This window comes from Monodon monoceros, unplaced genomic scaffold, assembly GCF_005190385.1.
Source record: "Monodon monoceros isolate NGI ecotype Baffin Bay Population unplaced genomic scaffold, NGI_Narwhal_1 Super_Scaffold_6, whole genome shotgun sequence".
Taxonomy (NCBI): Eukaryota; Metazoa; Chordata; class Mammalia; order Artiodactyla; family Monodontidae; genus Monodon; species Monodon monoceros.
The window spans coordinates 47,683,353-47,705,381 of NW_021703783.1; the positions used below are offsets into that span (position 1 = coordinate 47,683,353).

Consider the following 22,029-nt stretch of genomic DNA (forward strand, 5'->3'; position numbering starts at 1 on the left):
CAAAAAAGAGGAGGGAACACTTCCAAACTCATTTTATGAGGCCAGTATTACCCTGATACCAAAACCAGATTAGGACATCACCAGGAAAGAAAATTATAGGCCAACATCCCTGATAAACATAGATGCAGAAATCCTCAACAAATTATTAGTAAACCAAATTCAACCATACATTATTAAAAGGATCATACATCATGATCAAGTGGAATTTATTCCAAGGTTGCAAGGATGGTTCAATATCCACAAAACAATGTGATACATCACAGTAACAAAATGAAAGATAAAATTATATGATCATCTCAATAGATGCAGAAAAAGCATTTGACAAAATTCCAACATCCATTTATGATAAAAACCCTCAACAAAGTGGATACAGAGGGAATTTACCTGAATAGAGACCATATATAACAAGCCCATAACTAACATCATACTCAGTGGTGAAAAGCTGAAAACTTTTCCTCTAAGATTAGGAACAAGATGAGGATGCTCACTCTTGCCACTTTTTATTTATTTATTTTATTTTATTATTATTATTTTTTTGCGGTACGCGGGCCTCTCACTGCTGTGGTCTCTCCCACTGCGGAGCACAGGCTCCGGACGCACAGGCTCAGCGGCCATGGCTCACGGGCCCAGCCACTCCACGGCATGTGGGATCTTCCTGGACTGGGGCATGAACCCGTGTCCCCTGCATCGGCAGGCGGACTCTCAACCACTGCGCCACCAGGGAAGCCCATCTTGCCACTTTTACTGAACATAGTGTTGGAAGTCATAACCAGAGAAATTAAGCAAGAGAAAGAAATAAAAGGCATCCAAATTGGAAAGAAAGAAGACTGTCACTATTTGCAAATCACATGATAGTATATGTTAAAAAAACCAAAACAAAACCCTAAAGACTTTCTACAAAACTGTTAGAACTAATAAATGAATTCAGTAAAGTTGCAAGATACAAAATTAGTACATTGAAATCTGTTCCATTTCTATACACTAATAACAGATTATCAGAGAGAGAAATTAAAGGAACAATCACATTTACAATTATATCAAAAAGAATAAAATTCCTAGGAATAAATTTAACCAAGCAGGTGAAAAACCTGTACACTGAAAACTATAAGACATTGATGAAAGATATTGAAGACACAAATAAATGGAAAGATATACTGTGCTGATGGACTGGAAGAATTAATATTGTTAAAATGTCCTTACTACCTAAAGCAATCTACAGATTCAATGCAATCCCTATCAAAACTCCAATGGCATTTTCCACAGAAATAGAGCAAACAATTCTAAAATTTATATGGAACCACAAAAACCCTGCATAGCCAAAGGAACATTGAGAAAGAAGAAAAAAGCTGTAAACATCATGTTCCCTGATTTCAAACTCTATTACAAAGCTCTAGTAATCAAAACAGTATGGTATTGGCATGAAAATAGACACACAGATCAGTGGAACAGAATAGAGAGCTCAGAAATAAACTCATGCATATACGGTCAATTAATTTGTAACAGAGGAGCCAAGAATATACATTGGGGAAAGGACACTCTTTTCAATAAATGGTGCATTGAAAACTGGACAGCCACATGCAAAAGAATGAAACTGGACCACTACTTACACCATAAACAATTAAAGACTTGAGTGTAAAGACCTGAAGCCATAAGGTTCCCAGAAGAAAACGTAGGTGGTAATAAGCTCTTTGACCTTGGTCTTGGCAAACATTTTTTGGATTTGGCACCCAAGGCAAAAATAAACAAGAGGGACTACATCAAACAAAAAAGCTTCTGCACAGCAAAGGAAACCATCAACAAAATGAAAAAGCAACCTACTAAATGGAGAACATATTTACAAATCGTAGACGTTTATCTGATAAATGGTTACTATCCAAAATATATAAAGAACTCATACAACTCAAAAAAAATCAATTAAAAAATGGGCAGAGGATCTGAATAGACATTTTTCCAATGAAGACATACAGCTGGCCAACAGGTACATGAAAAAAGGCTCAGCATCACTAATAACCAGTGAAATGCCAATCGAAACCATGAGACATCACCTCATACCTCTCAGAAGGGTTATTATCAAAAAGACAAGAAATAATAAGTGTTAGCAGGTTGTGGGGAAAAAGGTTGTTGGGAACGTAAATTGGTGCAGCAACTATGGAAAACAGTATGGAGATTTCTCAAAAAATTAAATAGAACTACCATATGATCCCACAGTTCCACTTCTGAGTATTTCTCCAAGGAAAATGAAAACACTAATTTAAAAAGTTATATGTACCCTCATGTTCACTGCAGCATTATTTACAGTAGCCCAGATATGGAAACAACCTAAATGTCCCTCAAAGGATGAATGGATGAAGAAACTGTGGTGTGTATGTATTTTTGTAGATAGATTGATGATAGGGATAGAGATGGAGCTATAATAGAATATTATTCAGCCATAAAAAAGAATGAAATCTTGCCATTTGTGACAACACGGGTGGACCTTCGGGGCATCACGCCAAGTCATTATGCTATGTCTTATGAAAGACAAATCTTGTATGATCTCACTTATATGTGGAACCTGAATGATTTTTAAAAAACCTAATTCATGGATACAGAGAACAGATTGGTGGTTGCTAGAGGCACAGGGTTGGGAAGTTGGTGAAATGGGTACAGAATTCCAGTTATAAAATCAATCAATCCTGGGGGTGTAATGTACAACATGGTGACTATACTATAATTGCATAGTATTTGCTAATGACACTGTAGTACGTACTTGAAAGTTGCTGAGAGAGTAAATCTTTAAAGTTCTGGGCTTCCCCGGTGGTGCAGTGGTTGAGAGTCCGCCTGCCGATGCAGGGGACCACGGGTTCATGCCCCGGTCCGGGAAGATCCCACATGCCGCAGAGTGGCTGGGCCCGTGAGCCATGGCCGCTGAGCCTGCGCGTCCGGACCCTGTGGTCCGCAACGGGAGAGGCCACAACAGTGAGAGGCCCGCGTACCGCAAAAAAAAATAAAAAAGTTCTCATCACAAGGAAAAAAAGTTAGTAATGCTGTATGGTGATGGATGTTCTCTAGACTTAATGTGATGGTCGTTTCACAATATGTACACACTGCATCGTTATGCTATACACCTGAAACTAATATAATGCTGTCAGTTGTCCTCAATAAATAAAAAGAATTACCTGTTGGGAGTAGTTCTTGGGAGTAATATCCACGGTAGTTCTAAAGGCACTGGTGAAATGTACAGCTCTTACTGCTGATTCCTGTGAAGATTTATAGTGTTGGCATCCATTCCCGTCTGATTTTGAATCTGTTCACAGTTGATGACTCCCCATGAGGCCATGACCCTCTCAACTCATTCCACTACCTGGTATGAAGACACTTCTTAGTGAATTAAACGAAATGACACAAAAAGGTTTTGCTAAAGGTGTCCTATATACATATGTATAATATTTTATTTTAAAATGGCATTGAGCATATACATTTCTTTAGCTTTTTCCAGGGAACATTGCACCTAAGTTTCAAAACACACAAAATAGATCCCCTTTACTAAACGGTTTTCATTTTTGGGTTACAAAAGTCAAGGTTTCACAATCACAAAGCATAAAGGTACATGGTTCCGAAACCATTTTCAGGCAGATTCCTCTCATTCACTGTACGTAGGGTATTTTCTTGGAAACCCAGACCATGATACATTCCTTACAAATGATCTCCACTGTGGACCTCCCTGGATTTCCGAAAGAAACAAAGAAAGTGGAGGCAAAACAGGAGTAATAGAGTAACCTCAGGACACCCCAAACACAAAATACTATGGAAGACTGGAAGAGTGGAGGACACGAGATTCTCCTTCAAGTACATCACAGTAGAAAACAATACATTTAAAGCCTCATTTGGTCACTGTCTACCTGGGCGCTACATAAACAAAACATCTAAGACGCAAAGGCAAAATTAAAGCTATTTACACAAATCATGTGGATTACAAAGAGCAGCACTCCCTGGACTGACACTCAAACCACAAAGAGCCACCACGGTACTTACAGAAGAGGCAGGTGGGGCTGCTCATGTAGTGTCCCTTGAAAAATCCCAGTGTATGCACATAAGTCACATCACCCAACACAGAACCAAAGTACACTTGGGGGGCTTATGGTGCGCAGGCTGTGACATGTCTCTGCAACTGAAAGTCTTCAAAAATCCAAGTTCCTAATGTAAAATTCTGTCCAGTGGCCAGACACTGTTTTAGTATTTTCTTAGATCCGCTACCTTTTAGGGTCAGCCTGGTGGGTTTTTGCATAGATAGTGACTCTCACTGCTTTCTTCATGTGTCCCAATAGCACGAACTTACCAAAAATAGAATCTCATTAAAGTTTAACATGTTCAGTCTGAAAACAGTGGAGCTGCTGGGCTGCTTAAGGAAAGGTAAGATCCTCAGACTGTGGTGGAAAGAAAACCACTGACTACTCGTGGCCTTGTAAATAAAGTTGATTGGCAGATGAGGAAGGAGGTTAGACCAGAGTCGTAAAGATGTGAGAGATTTTTTTCCAAGTGTTGCCACGCTAGTGCTCTTGGTGAACTGAAAACCCTGCCCGAATGGCCAAGATCTGAGGCCAACTCTGGATACGGGGACTCTCATCCTTGCCCACCAGTATCTACTGACAGCTGTGATTCTTTCCAAGAAGTAAATGAATACTTAGAAGAGCACAAAAAGAATGAGCACAGCTGACCTCATGCAGCCAAATTGCTAGGGATTAAAAAATTAAATACCCCAAATTCCCCAAAACTGTAAACTGTGGAAAATAACAAATTCCCACTTTGGGGGCTCTGTCCTATTAGACAGCTGAGTACTTGGCCTAGCCCGACTTTCACTTCTCTGTTCCCTCTGTAAGAACAGCAGTTAGGCAAGCTCAACCACAGGAGAACACACCCTCCAGTTTTCTGGGTCTGGTACTGCTCTGATTTCAGGTTTTGAGAGAACACAGGTTTGCCTGTTGCCTGACAAAATGCCACAGTGTGGATGGAGTGCAAGTTTGCTCTCTTTAAGGAAAAGAGTGTCACCAAATATTCTGAAGAGCAAGTGCCAGTCCAGCAAAGAGATTTAGAACTGAGAGAGGCTTTCATTTAAGGAAGTGGCCACACCCCTCCCCCCCAGATAACCGTAAAGACTTGACTAGGAAATCGAAAGCTTTTTATTAAATAAGACTTCCTTTGAGGCTACTAGGGCAAGCAGACTTGACTGTAAGTCAGAGACGCAAGATCACAGAACCACGTATAAATATGTTCTGCAGAATTTTGAGTGTGTTGCCTTTTGACCTTTCCAGGAATGCTCCAAGGGGGAAAAATGAGGCTAAAACTGAGTAAGCTCAATTCACAGAGCAATATCGGTGCTGGGCAGACCTGCCACGGGCATTAACATCATTTTTTTTCCACATTTGATTTATTTATCTCATTTGTGGTTTTTCCCTCCAATCCCCCAAACTGACAACATGGCTTCAGCTTGCTACTAAGATCTTTCCACCCAAGGGGGCTTATGAGGAGAATTCCTGGACACCTTTCTAACTAAATCCAGTAGGACTAAATACTCAAAACTTTAGGATAAATTGAATCAGGGGCTTCCAGAGTTTTTGCTGAGACATGCCTTGGCAGGAAATGAATTGGAGAATTGAGTCCAGGCTGTCATGACATCTCTACGATATGCACATGCAAACTCTGACTCTGGTGCCTTGAGTAAAACCAGAGAAGCTCAAGGTAGGGCCCAGATAGAAGCCCAGGAAATAAAAGAAGTGAAAGGCAGTGGAAACACGGGGGAGAGGTGACTGCTTGTGAGGACAGCCTCCCAAAGAAGGCAGCTCAGAGCCCTCCATGTACAACTTTCTCATTTCCGAATTCGTACGTGGTTCTGAGAGTCAGGGCAGCAACAGAAAGCGGACCACGCTGTTGTAGGATGCCTGCCTGTTTCCCCAGAGCATCTTGTTCTGCTAGGGCAGCAAATGGTTTACCACAGACTTCTCCCCACAGAGACGCTGGGGGTGGCTAAGATTTCCTGAAGGAGGAGGGAAGCCGTCAGATGACAATGACTCCCGACAAGGGACCAGTGAGTCCAGTTCTTCCCAAACAACATTTTGGCAAACACTCGGTGGGTGAATTCCCGCCATACTTCACCTGCCAGACCAGCGGTTGTCTCCACACTGTGGGATGAATACATTCCGAAGCAGGAAGGCTCCAGGACATTCCTAAGAAAATAGCTACATTCCAAGAATGTAAGCGCAGGCGACCCACTACCCAGAGGAAAGTTTCCTGTCCTCCCCTCTGCGGAAGGGACTGAACAAACAGGAGAAGTGGAACTGGCTCTCCAGCCTTCTGGGGGGAATCACACCAATGACCTCTGTCTTTAATGGGTGGGAAGCACGTCTTATTACAAAAAGTAGTCAAGATGGTGACGCTACCACAGGAGGTCTGCAGGGAGAAGACTCGGTGATTGGACACTGCTCTATAAGGTCCCCCATGCCCAGAAGCGGTCTGCCTAAAAGTGATTTCTAAAAATCTATTTTGCGAGTCCTCCCGGCCGAGATGCACCAGGGAAGTCTGATACGCTGGCTGCCGCTGCTCTTGTGAGGAACACCCAGAGGTGGAGTGACAGTGGGAACAGGGGTCTCGGTACCTGGGGGGCTGGGACATGATTCCGTGGAGAAGGAACAGAGGGTCCAGCCTGAGAATGACCAGTCAGCCTGATTCAAATTCACTTTTATCAAACGGCCACTCCGAGCGGGCCTTGCCCAGATATGATGGGGAGGCAGAGACAGCGCTTGACAGAACTCTGCTCCTTAACATGTTATTTGGAGGGGGCTTGGAGACGGTCCTGGTCCACGGAACCTGGATCCAGATGGAGGAGTGGTCCTCAGATGGGGTGTGGTGAACTGACTGATACAAGGAACCTCTTAACCTGCTCGCTTCAACTCTGCTTTGTGTCTGTCCCTATGGCACAGCGGGTGGGGGAGGGCCAACCGTTCCAGAAACGAAATCCAGACTCTCCCAGAGAGACCTCACCCACACCAGGGGGGGCCCTTGAAGATGACAGAGGAACTGTGGGTCCAGAGAAACACCCATATTTCCACAAAAACACACTGATTTGGTGAGAAAATGCAACTCAGGGAAAAACTGTTACATAACAAAGACTGAACTCCATCAGCCAGGGCACCGCTCCAGATGGCGGCCTGGGTGGTGTGGGCTACGGGATATGGGGACACTCTGGGCTGGACTTGGACACACAGATTCCTCGACAGGGGCCTGGAAAGTCCCAGACCTGTTCTATGGAAGGAAAACAATTAAGATTCAAGGAATGTCAAAAAAAAAAAAAATTCCCTGCCACACCCCACTGGCACCAAAAAATAGTAAAGAGAGAGAGAGAGAGACACACACACACACACACACACACACACACACACAGTGTTCCCTGAAATAAATCTCAGGCTTACTAGAAGATGGGCGCTTACATCTTCTGAGGCATGATCCCCAACTCTCCAATGCAGCACTTTTAACCCGTAGGGAAGTTGGCAGCTTGGCAGGCGGAAGAGTCTTCTGCCAGTGACACCCGCAAAGGGCTGCCCCAGCTACTCTGGATAAAATAAATATGATGGATGTGCCCCCAAATGGGCAATGGCCGCCTAGGAGGCCTATGAAAGGAACCGACAGAAACACAGCACTCAGTCGTAGCCTTTATGTTTTGCTCTTGTTGAGTATCCAGACCTGTTACTAAAGAGGAAACTGAAGCCCGAGGGTCCTCTTGGAGCTCAGCCAGAGGCCTTTCAGCAGCAAGCTTCCCACCTGGGCAGGGAAGAGGTGGCATCATCTGGAACTCTGCTGGGGCACTTCCCAGCCCCGCCCTGCCCAGAGGCATCCCAGCTTTCTTCCCTTCTGTCCTTCTAAAACCCTGGGCTGTTTTCATGACAGTTTGTTTCCATGTATTAAAGGAATGACATATACAGAGATGTCATCTCCTGAGCCCAGTCGGTCATTGGATATCCGCCATCCTCTGTCCTTCAGGACGCCACGGGCACGCATCACCAGGTCCTGAGCCGCCAGTGTGTACCTGTACAGGGAGAGGCAGGAATGAGACTGTCAGTGTGGCATCAAGCAGAATCGGGGGTCAGGCGAGGCTGGGAAGGAGGCATCACTACAGCTGTATGAACTGTTTTCAAACACCCTTAAAGTCACAAAAACCTAGGCCATCTTTCTCCCAAATGTGTGATGTCTAATGTGAGACTACTAGTTAGGTGGTAGATGGACAAGATTCGACATACAATAAATAACCTCCTAAATTGTTCTGCTTTTCAGTCCTCTTTTGAGAATTTTGATGTCAACAAAAGAGTCCCAGTTTTGTGCTGGTGTATCTTTAACACATATCTGCTCAGGCTCAGAGCTTTCTACAGCAAACAGTGTGTAGCTAAAAAAGTATATGGGAAAAGTAAGAACTTTTGTTTCCAATGTTTATTTTTAGAGCCACATTGCTTTCAGGACAAAGGATCGTCATTTTCCACTTATGGTAGGGGTAAATCTCCTTTTTAAATAGTTTTTAAAAAAGTGAGTTGATTTAAAGAAAAATGTTAATGATAGCGCAGGTAGCAAAGGAGCACAGTAAAAATGCAAAGGTTTTATTGGTACATGACTGGGAAACCTCGGTGTGGTCAAGCTGTACCATCCACCGTCATCAATGCCACACTCTTCTCTCTTCACCACTGTAAGTACAGTGAGGGATCCCCAAGAATTTGAAAATAAGATTGCTCACTGAGACTTACAGCATAAACTCAAAGAAGAATTAAAGACTATGCCATAAATGGATGGAAAGCATTAAAATCTAGAAAAAGACTAATGTGGGAGGTGATTTGGGTGTATGTAGCCTAGGTTAGCCTGGAGGCCTAAAACAAAGAGACAAAAACATTGGCAGGTGTCTGTCCAAATACAGATTGAGGCAGAGGGAGTCTTATCCAACAGATTTCAAAGAAATTTAGTTCCACTGGTAGGACCATATTTAGTGAGGATGGATGACTCTTAGCTTCTGCCATAGAATATACAGTTTCCCTTGATTTTGATTTCATGTTCACCATATAACCTTCTAATTATGATCTGCCTCCCTGTGTGGCCTGCCGACAGAGAAAGAGTGAGCTAGTCATTTGCACTTTAAGAACGTCAGTCCTATTTCTCCATATAAACGTCAACTGGCATTTCTTCAGTTTGCAGATCAATCATGAAAGCTTGGTTAAGGTGAGCCCAGCTCTGATAATGAATCTGTTCTTTGTGTGTTGATTAAACCAGTTTCTGAACCTAAGAAGCTAAAAGCCAGCCTCTGGTAAATCACCAAGATAATAAATGTCACCCTGTAAGGAAGGCCTCTTGGAAGCCAGCCTGTGGACCTTAAACAACAGACCACCCTGATGTTACTGTGGCCTTTCCCTGCTTGGAATGTCACTCGGCCTTGCCTTCAGAACTGTGAGTTATGGAATTCAGAACACCAGAAGCCTCTTGCATTTCTTCTGTTAAAACCCCTTATGGATTAAGCGACTCTCACGTTAAAAGAGACCTGCATCTAGCCCCATTGTTACATTACTTAAGAACAAGGTCTGTAGCAAATAATCTCAGGATTGTCAAGATTCCAGGCTGTGGAGTCTCTGAGACTCAAGTCTACTCAGACAGCCCAGGCAGAGAGAGGTGTAGCACACACTAAAGGTGGCAGAGAGAGGCTATTTTAGTTAATACAAAATAAGTGACTTTCCTCCTAGAGGATGGGTGGTAGGTGAGTAGGAGAGACACCTTCTTTTTCTATCCTTATTGAGAGAATTATCAGTTTTGAGGCAGAAGTATCTCCAGTTACACTTGAGGGAAGGGGCCACCAGTTAGCCTTCTGAGGATTGTCTTCCTACTGGGATCACGGAATAAACAGAAAGGACTCCAAAGAGGGCTTTGGCTAAAGAGGCAAATACATGCCCCCTTATCCACATACTGCCACTCATATACTGTATTCAGAAGAGCTCTCAGATGCTCACCCCAGGTTACTCTTGGGTTTATATTGAATTGTATGTCTGAGATAAAACCTCACAGGGAAAGGCTACCATCAACATCAGTTGATGTTTATTACCCTAGTGACTGACCAGGGTCTAGACCTTAGCCTTTCAAGTTCAGAAAGCTGGCTGAGGCAATATACTAGTTCGTAGATTCATCTGTCAGGGCTGAACACACCTTAACTCAGCTCATGAGCAAACTAGACACAGAAGATTATGGCAAGTAAGAGAAAAGATGGCTGGCAGCAAAAGGAAGTTACTTAAAAATGTTAAAAAAAAAACAGATGAAGGAAGTCAGGACTGGTCTCTGTAGTAAATCACAGGTCCCGCGGTCATGGGGCAACGGCTGAGATCAGAACAGGGTTAAATGAAAGGTTAAATGAACAGGATTTCCCTGGTGGTGCAGTGGTTAAGAATCTGCCTGCCAATGCAGGGGACATGGGTCCAATCCCTGGTCCAGGAAGATCCCACATGCCACGGAGCAACGAAGCCCGTGCACCACAACTACTGAGCCTGTGCTCTAAAGCCCGCGAGCCACAACTACTGAGCCTGCACTCTAAAGCCCGTGAACCACAACTACTGAAGCCGGTGCGTCTAGAGCCCGTGCTCCGCAACGAGAGAAACATGCGCACCACGACGAAGAGTAGCCCCCGTTCACTGCAACTAGAGAAAGCCTGCACACAGCAGCGAAGATCCAACGCTGCCAAAAATAAGTTAATTAAATAAATTAATTTTTTTTAAAAGTCTACGAACAATAAATGCTGAAGAGTGTGTGGAGAAAGGGAACCCTCCTACACTGTTGGTGGGAATGCAAATTGGTATAGCCACTACGGAGAACAGGATGGAGGTTCCTTAAAAAAACTGAAAATAGAGCTACCACATGATCCGGCAATCCCACTCCTGGGCATATGTCCAGAAAAGATGAAAACTCTAGTTTGAAAAGATACATGCATCCCAGTGTTCACAGCAGTCTATTTACAATAGACAAGACGTGGAAACAACCCAAGTGCCCATTAACAGATGAATGGATAAAAAAGACGTGGGGTGTGTGTGTGTTTGTGTGTGTGTGTACACACACACAATAGACCATTACTCAGCCATAAAAAAGAATGAAATATTGCCATTTGCAGCAACATGGATGAACCTAGGGAATATCATACTAAATAAAGTCAGGCAGAGAAAGAAAAATATTATATCACTTATATGTGGAATCCAAAAAATAATACAAATGAATCTATTTACAAAACAGAAACAGACTCACAGACATAGAAAACAAACTTATGGTTATTACCAAAAGGGAAAGGGGGGAGGGGATAAATTAGGAGTATGGGATTAACAGATACATACTACTATATATAAAATAGATAAACAACAAGGATTTACTGTGTAGCACAGGGAACTATATTCAGTATCTTGTAATAACCCATAATGGAAAAGATTCTGAAAAAAATACATTTAAAACTGAATCGCTTTGCTGTACACCTGAAACTAACACACTATTATAAATCAAGTATACTTCAGTTAAAAAAAGTTAAAATCAAAACAGTGCCTACCTCATTTTATTTAAGTCACATAAGAGCATCATCCATAGTTAAAGGCAAGAGACCATCCTGATATTGCTATTGCTGGAGACTTTGGGTATTGAAAAAATGGTCAAAATTAGCTTTGGTATTTTAAAAAGCGGCATTAGGTCACCTAGAAAAGATGGTTACCCAGGAAACCCAAGGGCTCTAGAAAATTAAGGTTTTCTTCTCAAAACTGGTTATTGCCTATGCCAAGATAACGTCCCTTGAGCCTGCATTTCTCTCTGTCATCCATTCTGTCTTCCCTTAGGTGAACTCTCAAGAGAGAGAAGACCCATTTTTGCTTCCTCCATTTCTTACTTCCCTTTTTCTTCCTTCATTTCTTACCAGTAGGCCCAATACCCTGCTAATCCAGCCTCCTACACTTCTCCGTGCTCATTCCACTTGACCTTTCTCCAGCACAGACACCGTACTTCTGGCCATCTTCTTTATTCTTGACATCTCCTGTCTTTTCTTCTGAGTTCTCCCTTCTGTTTGCAGAGGTGGGAGGTGTTGAGGTTGGCTTGCCCACCACACCACGGCACACTCCAAGTTCTCCTATGTCTGGGCTTCCATGACACGTGGCACAGCTCTTCTTCTTACTTTCCTTGGTAGGCCCCAGTTAGGACTCAGGAAGAGTCAATAAATGTTAACTTACTTTCACTGCCAAGGTGGGACTTTCTCATCTAGCATCCTTAGTTAATGCTGTCCCCAGTCTCTTAAGTAGGAAATCGTAGTCGTTTTCAGTGCTACCTTCTCAACCTGATATTCGCCAATGATAAATTCCACAAGGCACTGTAGGACTTCTAAACTTTGTATTATTTAAAGTGTATTTCATTATTGGTAGATGGCTAATTAAAATAAAATCTCACCTTTATAGTTACTAAGATGCACGTTAAACCTGTTGTAAAAACCGCTATTCTGAATTTATTTTTGCCACCATTCACACATACATACATAAAATTTATTTAGTATTTTCTATTTTTCTTTCCTTTGATTTCTGTCAGGTTGTTTGCTTTCTTGAATACCTTTTTCCTCTCTCTACTAGTTGAGGACTGATTATTTCTGTTGTCTTAGCAGCTATGCTTAAGTTTTTAATATATGTCAATCAATATTTGTGTCCTCCTCCAGAAAAATAAAAAGATATTAGAATGCCTTCTTTCATCTGTAATGTTATTGCCTAGTATTTTAATTTTGCCTTGTTTTTAAACTCCTGTTAAGTCATTATTATAATGTATATAAACCAACATAGTAACTTCTTTGCTTTTCGAAGTCCATTCCTTTCTTCTGGACTTGATTTCCTTCTGTTGAAGTACATTTTTAGTAATGCTTTTAACAGTGGTCTGTGAGGGATAAACTCACCAAGTTTTGGGGCCACAAAAATCTTTATTTTTGCCTTTAATCTTGGATCATAGCTTTATCAGGTATAGAATTCTAGACTGACTTATTTTACCTTAGCAGTTTGGATATAATATTTCATCTTTTCTGACCTCTCTTGTTGAGAAGTCTGTCTTGTTTCATTTTTTTAAAATAAATTTATTTATTTGATTTATTTATTATTTTTGGCTGCTTTGGGTCTGCTGCTGTGCACGGGCCTTCTCTAGTTGCGGCGAGTGGGGTCTACTCTTCGTTGCAGTGCACGGGCTTCTCATTGCAGTGGCTTCTCTTGCTACGGAGCACGGGCTCTAGGCACGTGGGCTGCCATAGTTGTGGCGTGCAGGCTTCAGTAGTTGTGGCTCACAGGCTCTAGAGTGCAGGCTCAGCAGTTGGCAGTGCCCAGACTTAGTTGCTCCGCGGCATCTTCCCGGACCAGGGCTCAAACCCGTGTCCCCTGCATTGGCAGGCGGATTCTTAACCACTGCACCACCAGGGAAGCCGTTGTTTCATTTTTTTATAAGTAAACGTCTTTTCTCATTGGTAGCTTATTAAATTGTTATTGTTGATATTTTGTCGTTGATGGTATGAAGTTCCACTGAGACATAATAATGAGGATTTCTTTTTATTTATCATGGTTGGAAATTAGTTTTACTCCTTCAAACTGAGAAGATATTTCTGATTCTGGAAAATTTTCGACCATGAACTTTTTGAATGCTGACTCCCCTCTATTTTTTATGTTTTCTCCATAATTTTATATTTTCTCCTGTTAGATCCTTCTCATTTTACCTTCCAGATTTCAACCTCTTTCCTGTTTTTTTAAAATCTCTTGGTAATATCTTTCAGTTCACTAATTCATACTTTAGCAGTTTACTATTCTCTCCATTCAGCGAGTTACTTTATTTCAATGACATATTTTTCACCATTGCAAATTTCTATTTGGTTCTTTTCCAAATCCGTCTCTTCTTACCTTATGGTTCTATTTGTACATGTTTAAAGTTTCTTTCATCCTGTTCTGTTAGGTTTTCTTTGGGGGGACAGAGGGAAGGCTCTGTTGTATCTAGTTATCCTTTCTCATGGTAGGTTTGAAGGTAAGATAGGAGCCTCTCTTCAGTAGGGCTGTTTACCGTGTGCCTTGGGTTATCTACAGAGATTTTTAAATGTGCCTTTACTGGGGGACGTTATGGGTTCTTCCAGTTCTAGAACATGTTTTAGGTGCGATTCTTGGCTTAGGATCCCCACACCCTACGTGTGGTGTGAGGTTTAGCCTCACACTTTCCTGTGTGGCGGGCCTACCCACCCCCCTCCTCACAGAACCTCAGTTTCACCAGGTTCTTGCCATCATCCACGTCCTGCAGGAAGGATGCCCCAACCTGAGCGGGAAGCTTAGGGAGAACGCCTTGGACCATTGCTTCCAACACTGTGGCCAGGAGCCAGATTCCTCCACCTGACTTCTCTTTGCGAGGCTTCCCTGGCGAATGCGAATGCGATGTCCCCCCTGTGGAAGAGCAGTCTGCACGGACAACTGAACGGCACTGCTTAGATGCTGCCTGCAGTAACGGAACAGTGCAGCTGAACTCTAGGGCTGGTTTCCTTCACGCTACAGGAGACACAGTATTGAAATGAAGTCACAAATGGTGTTTAGGTAAAATGAGGCCACTTGTGGGGATCCTTCCTCATAAGCTGATCACCTCAACACAACCCCAGGCACCTAGTTCTTAGGAGAAGGTTTCTTTTGCCCCAGCTCCAATCTCAGCCAGGCTGATGGACACTTTAGAACTCATGAGCATCCTTAGTCAAGCGCCATCTGCCCCAGGCAGGAAACCACCTTTAAGGTTGCTTTATATCAAGACTGGTACCTGAGGAAAAGAAAAGACATTTCCTCTGGAGGGAAAGGACTGCTTCTCCTCTCCCCCATTTCATTCTCCTGCAATTTCTACCTGACAAGGGCTGTCTGGTTTGGTAACAAAAAAGACTGCTTCATGTGGCAGTAAGACAGGAGGTTCTACTGAGTTTGGTGCTGAGGCTGAACACAAAGGCACACATGCCAGAGACTGAAGGGCGCAGGAGGCAGCGGGAGAGAATTTGAGTCAAAACATGAAATACAAATACAGAACATACAGGGGAGTAGCAGAGAAGAGCATGGTGTAGCTGATGATAGCGAAAGGGTCGTGGATTCCGTTACACCCCGGCCGGGTGACAAGGGGCCGAGGAGCGCCGTGATTCTGGAAGCTGGATGTGGGGCGGCAGCAGGGCCCGGCCTGAGGGCCTCACGCGGAAGGCTTGGTCAGACCGCATCCGGGAAGTAGTACGGGAGTAGCTGGGGTACTCACCCCTCCTAACGAAGAGTCTCCCAGGGAGACCAGTTTTGTACTTTGAGAGCATTTTTCTTCTCTGGCTGAAGCTTTCCATATCGATCGGCCGAGCTCTGCTGAAAGGGGCGGCGGTCGGGAGGGGTCTGACTTGGCAGGCGCACAGGGCCTGGCGCAGAGGCTTCCTCGGGCCGAGCCAGAGGGAGCAGAGGAGGGACAGTAGGGGAGAGAAGAAAAGCAGAAAAGGAAGAGGGGCTGAAGGACCACGGGAAGGCCAGAGGCTCTTTTCACAACCACTGACGCTAAAGTCAGGGTGGAAGGAGGCCAGAGGGCCAATCCTCCATCGTCTCTGTCGTCCTTGCCACCTCTGGGCACTTCTTAGCTCTTTCACCTCTTCAGTGGGGTGTACGAAGGGTCCCGGGTGTGGGCTGGGTTGCCACGGGTCCCAGCCTGGCTGCACGACCGCCCACATCGGGGGCGCTGGGGAAAAACTCCTTAGCCTCTCAAATCTGGAATAATGCTAGTGCATGCCTCAAAGGTCCTGCCGGGGTAAACAGAACCTTCCTAAAGCATTTCCCTCATTAGACATAAAAGGCCTCTCTCCCCCACCAAGAGTTTTGCCCGCAGTCATCCACCTTTTGTAGAGTCTCTTCCCACAAGACCACATCTGAATCAGCAGATTGGAGTGTCAAAAATAAGTCCGTTTCAGGCCTCAGGCTGTAAACTGGCCTTAAAGCCAACAGTTCTAGTTGGGCAGGAACTTCTATTTGCCATTTGGATGGTACAGACAGGGTCTTAACAAGAGGGAGGGTAGGTGGCAGGAACTGGGGAATTAATGGGTTCCGAATATTTGCATATAAAAGGCAGCTTCCATCTGCTGAGGCCCCGTAGTAATAGAGTATGATGGGAACAGGAGAGGAGTCCTCTTTGCATTCTGAGCAGGCCTCTGAGATTTAAGAGGTAGAAAAGCTCTCCCAAGCTTGGGAACATTGGCAGGGATCTATGGTAACGGGGTAGGTGGGGTGAGGGCGGGTGACTTGGAGGGAGCTCTTTGTTGTGCTCAGAACCAGGCAACTTGTCCTGGGAGGAGGCCCGCCTCAGGCTCACTGCTGGGGGCTGAGCCACATGTGTCCCTTGTCTGGCTCTGAAGCCACTGAAGGTGCTCACACCAGCTTCTGTCCCGCCTGGAGTGTGGGGACTTCACTCAGGCGGAGCACCCTGAGACACAGGAACAGCGACAGCCGCTGCCCACAACACTGTCCCTGTGTCCCCTGGGGGGGTGTGTGTCAGCAGGTGCAAGGCCACGGACTAGGGAGAGCTCACCACCCCCATGGGAGATGGCGAGAACACCCACCAGGCCTCGTCCACCTCTCTGCCCCAGCACCAGCTTCCTGGTTTCTCAAGGTGGTGTGAGTTTTAGTTCAAATCCCAAACAGCAACATTTCGATAGGAGGGGGCATATCAGACTATTTCCTTCTGCATCGTCCCTGGGAAGCCCTTTAAAATGCCCCGATGGGGGCTCCCCTGGTGGCGCAGTGGTTAAGAATCTGCCTGCCAGTGCAGGGGACATGGGTTCGATCCCTGGTCTGGGAAGATCCCACATGCCGAGGAGCAGCTAAGCCCATGCGCCACAACTACTGAGCCTGCGCTCTAGGGCCTGCGAACCACAACTACTGAGCCTGCGTGCCACAACTACTGAAGCCCACGCGCCTAGAGCCGATGCTCCACGAGAAGCCGTGCACCACAATGAAGAGTAGCCCCTCTCGCCACAACTAGAAAACACCCGCGTGCAGCAATGAAGACCCAACACAGCCATAAATAAATAAAATGAAATAAATAAAATGCCCTTATGTTCCAACTAAGTGGCCACACAGCTCTGCTCCAATGGCCATATCAACGGCACTGAGGAAGGAAAGGTGGGCCTGGCAGTGGGCAGTTCAGAGGCTGTCAAGGGCAGGATGGTGGGCTGACGTCCACATTCCCACGGATCTGAATATGCTCAACATTGCAAAAGAAACAAAAATGCAGATTTTATCTAGTCTTCAACATGAGATAAAACACTCACCAATTTGTTCTTAAAACCTGTAACTGATGTGAGGTTGGGGCCGGCGATGGGAGGAACCCTTCCTTTTTACATTTGAGGCATAGTTTTTCAAAACCATATGACAGGGCTTCCCTGGTGGCGCAATGGTTGAGAGTCCGCCTGCCGATGCAGGGGACACGGGTTCGTGCCCCGGTCCGGGAAGATCCCACATGCCGCAGAGCGGCTGGGCCCGTGAGCCATGGCCGCTGAGCCTGCGCGTCCGGAGCCTGTGCTCCGCAACGGGAGAGGCCACAGCGGTGAGAGACCCGCGTACCGCAAAAAAAAAACAAAAAAAAACCATATGGCAGTGGGAGAAGTTAGTTCAGCCAACTCACAGAAACATCTCATAAAAAGAACCTTTGTCTTTTGCCAAAATGGTTCATATTATCAAGGTAATACAAACTAGCATTTAATACCTGCATTAATATCCTGCTGTCAGTTTTGCTGGGTGTTTTACTGTTAACTTTCTACTGATTAATCTCTTCCTCATCAATGTGGCACACACAGTTATCAGAGCCAAGGACAGCATAGATATGAAGAACATCTGAAGCGTGACCATCAAGAAGGCTTCTCTTATTAGGGAGATGCTGTCTGGAGTTTACAGTATGTTGGTACTTACAGATTTAATACCCCTTCATAAGCCCCCAGAGTGACATGGCAGGGGCACTGAAGGTCATTTGGTCCAAGTTACCAAGATGAGGTTTCCACAGACAGGTTCTGGGAAATGAAGGACTGGGCAAAAAAATCCTTGCTAAGTCTTGCCTGGGCATTTGGAATGTAAATCCATGACACGTTTTCATGTGTTCTTTGGCCCGAGGTCCACTCAGCTTTGCCCACACCTATCTCCGTTAGTAATATTAACAATTTATTCCTTTCTAACATTACTAAGCATCTTCTTTGCATATTTACGTACTTGCCTCCATTTTGAATATTCTTTCTGGGAGACCTGCCACTAAACCTCCAGCCTTACAGAGGAGATAATCAGTCCGAGATATCTTGCCTCAGAAAACCCCTTCCACGCCTCTCTCTGAGCACCCTTTCCAAATTTTGCAGGATGTTTAGGCCTCCTAAGAGAATCTTACTGGAATTAGTAAAGAGAATGACAGGTTGTGTAGCCCAACCCCCGTGAATTCCAACCACGCCACCTGAAAATGTGAACTTGGTATATTTCCTATCAACGGTTCATTTCATGACCCCACAAAGGATGCACGGAGCTGCCAGCTCTGCTACACTTCAGGGCACAATCCAGTAAAAAGAAAAGAAAGAAAAAGGGCAACTGCACTCATGTTCTGGCCTGTCCACAAGGCCTCCTTTTAATTTTCTGGTTCCTTTCTCGAGACAGTTCAGAACAGCAAAAGGACTTAATAAGATACGCTGGGGTCAGGAAGGTCATATAGCTCATTTTTACCCCACCTCTGCCAGAGAGGATGGTGTGAGGGTCAGAACTTCGCAAACATCTCTCTCTCTTAATCACCTCTTCCCTCACAGTGCATCCTGGAGGGGGAGATGGTACTTTAAATTTTTTATTGGGAAGGATGTCATCAGAGGAAGACAGTGCCAGCAATCTGTCAAGAATGGCTGCCACGAAGAGGAGAAGAAAAAGAAAAAGCCTACACACAACATGAACAAAGCCAAATGATCAAATGGCAAAGCCTTCAAGTCCTTCCTGTCACAGGACTAATGCCCTGCCTCCTTCTGTCCTGCTGAATTTCTAAACAAAACAAAACTCAAAGTAAAACAGGCCCATTCAAAACGTCAAATGAAGAAACGTTTTGTTGTTCTTGTTGCTTTGTTGCCCTTCCTATCTCTCAGGAGGCCCACCTTGTAGAGTGCAACTTTCCTTTCTCATTTTCCATCAAACGATCAGCCAGCCTGGTCAGACCCCTCAGGTCTGGACCCAGAAACCCTCTATTCCCACCACTCACATGACTAAATAGGCAAACCTGTGGTCCTGGGCTACATCTGGGGAGAAATGTATCCTTCTGGCTGAGTAAGAGCTCACAGAGCCACGGGAAGGGTATGATAGCGGGTCTTTCTTCATCACAGAAATTATGACCTAGGCTAAAAGTTATTAGGACGACTTCCACTCCTATTTCTACTTTGCATGACAAGGTCAGAACAGCTCCCGGTTGGGAGGGCACCATCAGGAAACCCACTGCCGTGGCTTCTGGGACTGAGCTCTCCATGCGCCTCCCAAGGAAACACACTGAGCCTGGGTGTGAGTGTGGTACCCTCCTTCCAAATCACAAAGATACATGCAAATATGGCACACACATGAAAGACAACATCATTTTACATAATGCCTAAGGCCTGAGTTTGAAATAAATTAAGTTTATCTGATTTCCCAATATGGCTTAAATTACTAAGGAGCACAGAGGGGTAGAGACACAATCCACACCTCATATTTTCACCATCAGATTGTCCAGAATGTTTTCTGACTGTGGATCAGAATGAATGAATTACACAAATTCCATATCATTATCACAGACTCTCTTCCCTCCAACTAATCTTCACATTCATTCATTTTGTCGGTGCTTGAGGTCTGACACGACCTGCCCCATTCACCTCTCACGCCTCATCTGTGGACACTATCCCACACTAAGCCCAGGCAGCCATACTGACTGTTGGGTTCCTTGAAAGCACCATGTTCTCTCTCCCTGATGTTGCCCCACCTTGCATTGACTGACATACACTCATTTACGCCTCACGTTTAAGTTTAGACATCCCTTCTAGTGGGAAGCTTTCTTGCCTATCCCTTGTGCTATCTTTTTAATCATTCATATTCTAACTTCCTTATGCTTTTGTAACCTCTAGACCTTAAACTCCAAGAAGGCAGGGACCTGGTCTGTTTTCGTCACAAATTCTTCCCCAGTGGCCATGGCTCATAAAATAGGTCCTTAATATTTCCCAGATGAATGAATCTGAATGGGAATTATCTGGCAAAGAAGATACCTTCCCCCATAAGGTCTCACTGTTTTAAGATGTCAAAAACCAACCAGAATTTTTCTGATCTCCAGCCAGATATTTCATCTCTTAGCAAGGAAACTGTGCCGATTTTATAACTTTTCCTTTCACTCATTCATCTATCTGACACAGGATTCTTTCTTAGGCTTTGGTTTGCCATCTTCCCTGAAAGGCAAATTCAAAACCTTTTTTCTTTCCTGCCCTTTTGTTCCATGGAGATCCCTGTAAGCCCTGTAGGTAACAGATCTCATGAACCTAGGAACCTATTCTGACCTGGCATACCCCTGCCCAGTGACAGGACTGCCCACAGGTTACCACTCCCTGGAGGGCAGATTTGTTGCCATGGAGAGACGGGGGCTGGTAAGGAAAACCAAGCCAGCTTGGAGAGATTTTAAAAAGCGTTGGGTGCCTTTTCACTCATACCTGTCAGATAGCTTCGCAAAGCTTTATGAAAATAATTACAGTAGAGAAAATCAACAGGAGAATGTTGCTAACAAGTAGGATATAAAACGCAGATTAAAACTAAAAGCTCAACAGGAAAAAAAAATGTATTCGAATTCAAATAAAAGAATCTTATTTGCAGTACCATCGATTCCTTTGTGCCTGAGAAAAATTATACAAACAATTCTAGAAAGAGAAAGAATGTCTAGCTTTAATTTCTTCCTGAAGGAATTTTTTGTTGTTGTGAAATATATGAAACATGTAAGTATAGCAACAAACATAGAATAACAACAACAAATACCCAGTAGTGCTTACTATATACCAGGCACTTCACTTTATATATAAGGATGAGGTCAGGACTACTGGAACCCCCATTTTACAGATGAGGAATCTGAGGCATGGAGAGGTTAAGAAACCTCCCCAAGGTCACAAAGGTCACAAAGTCTAGAAGGGGCAGAACCAGGATTTAACCTCAGGCAGTCTGGCTAGATCCACACTGTTAACCACTAGACTACACTGCCTCTCATAGCTAACACACAAACAAATGTATGAAAAAGATATACAGTTATAAATAACATGAACAATCATATATCTACCATGTAGATAAAGGAACAGAACATTACCAGTAAATATCTCAGAAGCTCACTATGGGCCTCTCCACAAGCACACATTCCCCTCTGCCACCTCTCTTCCCAAGGTAACCATTATCCAAATTTTGGGTTAATTCTCTTGCTTTTTGTTATAATTTTAATATCTGTATCCCTAAGTGATATATTATTAGCTTCCTACTTTATGTAACTAGAATCATAATATGTGTATTCTTCTATGACTGGCTTATTAAACTCAACATTATGTCTCTGAGATTCTTCCCTGTTAAAGATCACAGCTTTGGTTCATTCTCATTTGAGGACTGTGAATTATTTCATTCTTTGTTTATCCATCCTATGGTTGGACATGCAGGTTGCTTCCAATTCTTATAATAAAAACAATTGTGTGGATATCTTTTTGTATAAATTGAATTACACCAGCACCAGAATAAAAAAACCACCTGGGTTGTTCGTTAAAACACAGATCCCTGGGTCCTACCACTGGAGTTTTATTTGGTAGATCTGGGGTTGAGCCTGAAGATTTGTATTTCTAGCAAGTTCTCAGACGATGCTGATGCCATGTGACCCAAAGACCACACTTTCAGAACCACTGCTCCAGGGTACAGGCCTAAGAGTGGAGCTTCTGGGTTATAAGATATGCATATGCCAAGCCGTCTTCAG

General features: G+C 44.1%; 1 protein-coding gene across 3 annotated transcripts in view; it reads right to left on the minus strand.

Annotated features, from left to right (window-relative positions):
- Window positions 1-2,956: 2,956 nt before the first annotated feature.
- The window catches only part of PPM1H (protein phosphatase, Mg2+/Mn2+ dependent 1H), a 264,476-nt gene continuing 245,403 nt past the window's right edge, over window positions 2,957-22,029 (minus strand). For 2 of the 3 annotated variants that reach the window (XM_029206228.1, XM_029206227.1), the window contains one exon: window positions 2,957-8,059. In XM_029206228.1, coding sequence (XP_029062061.1) covers window positions 7,912-8,059 — 148 coding nt within the window. In that variant the 3' untranslated portion in view covers window positions 2,957-7,911. The remainder of the gene's footprint in view (window positions 8,060-22,029) is intronic. The other variant, XR_003791202.1, reaches the window with a different exon arrangement.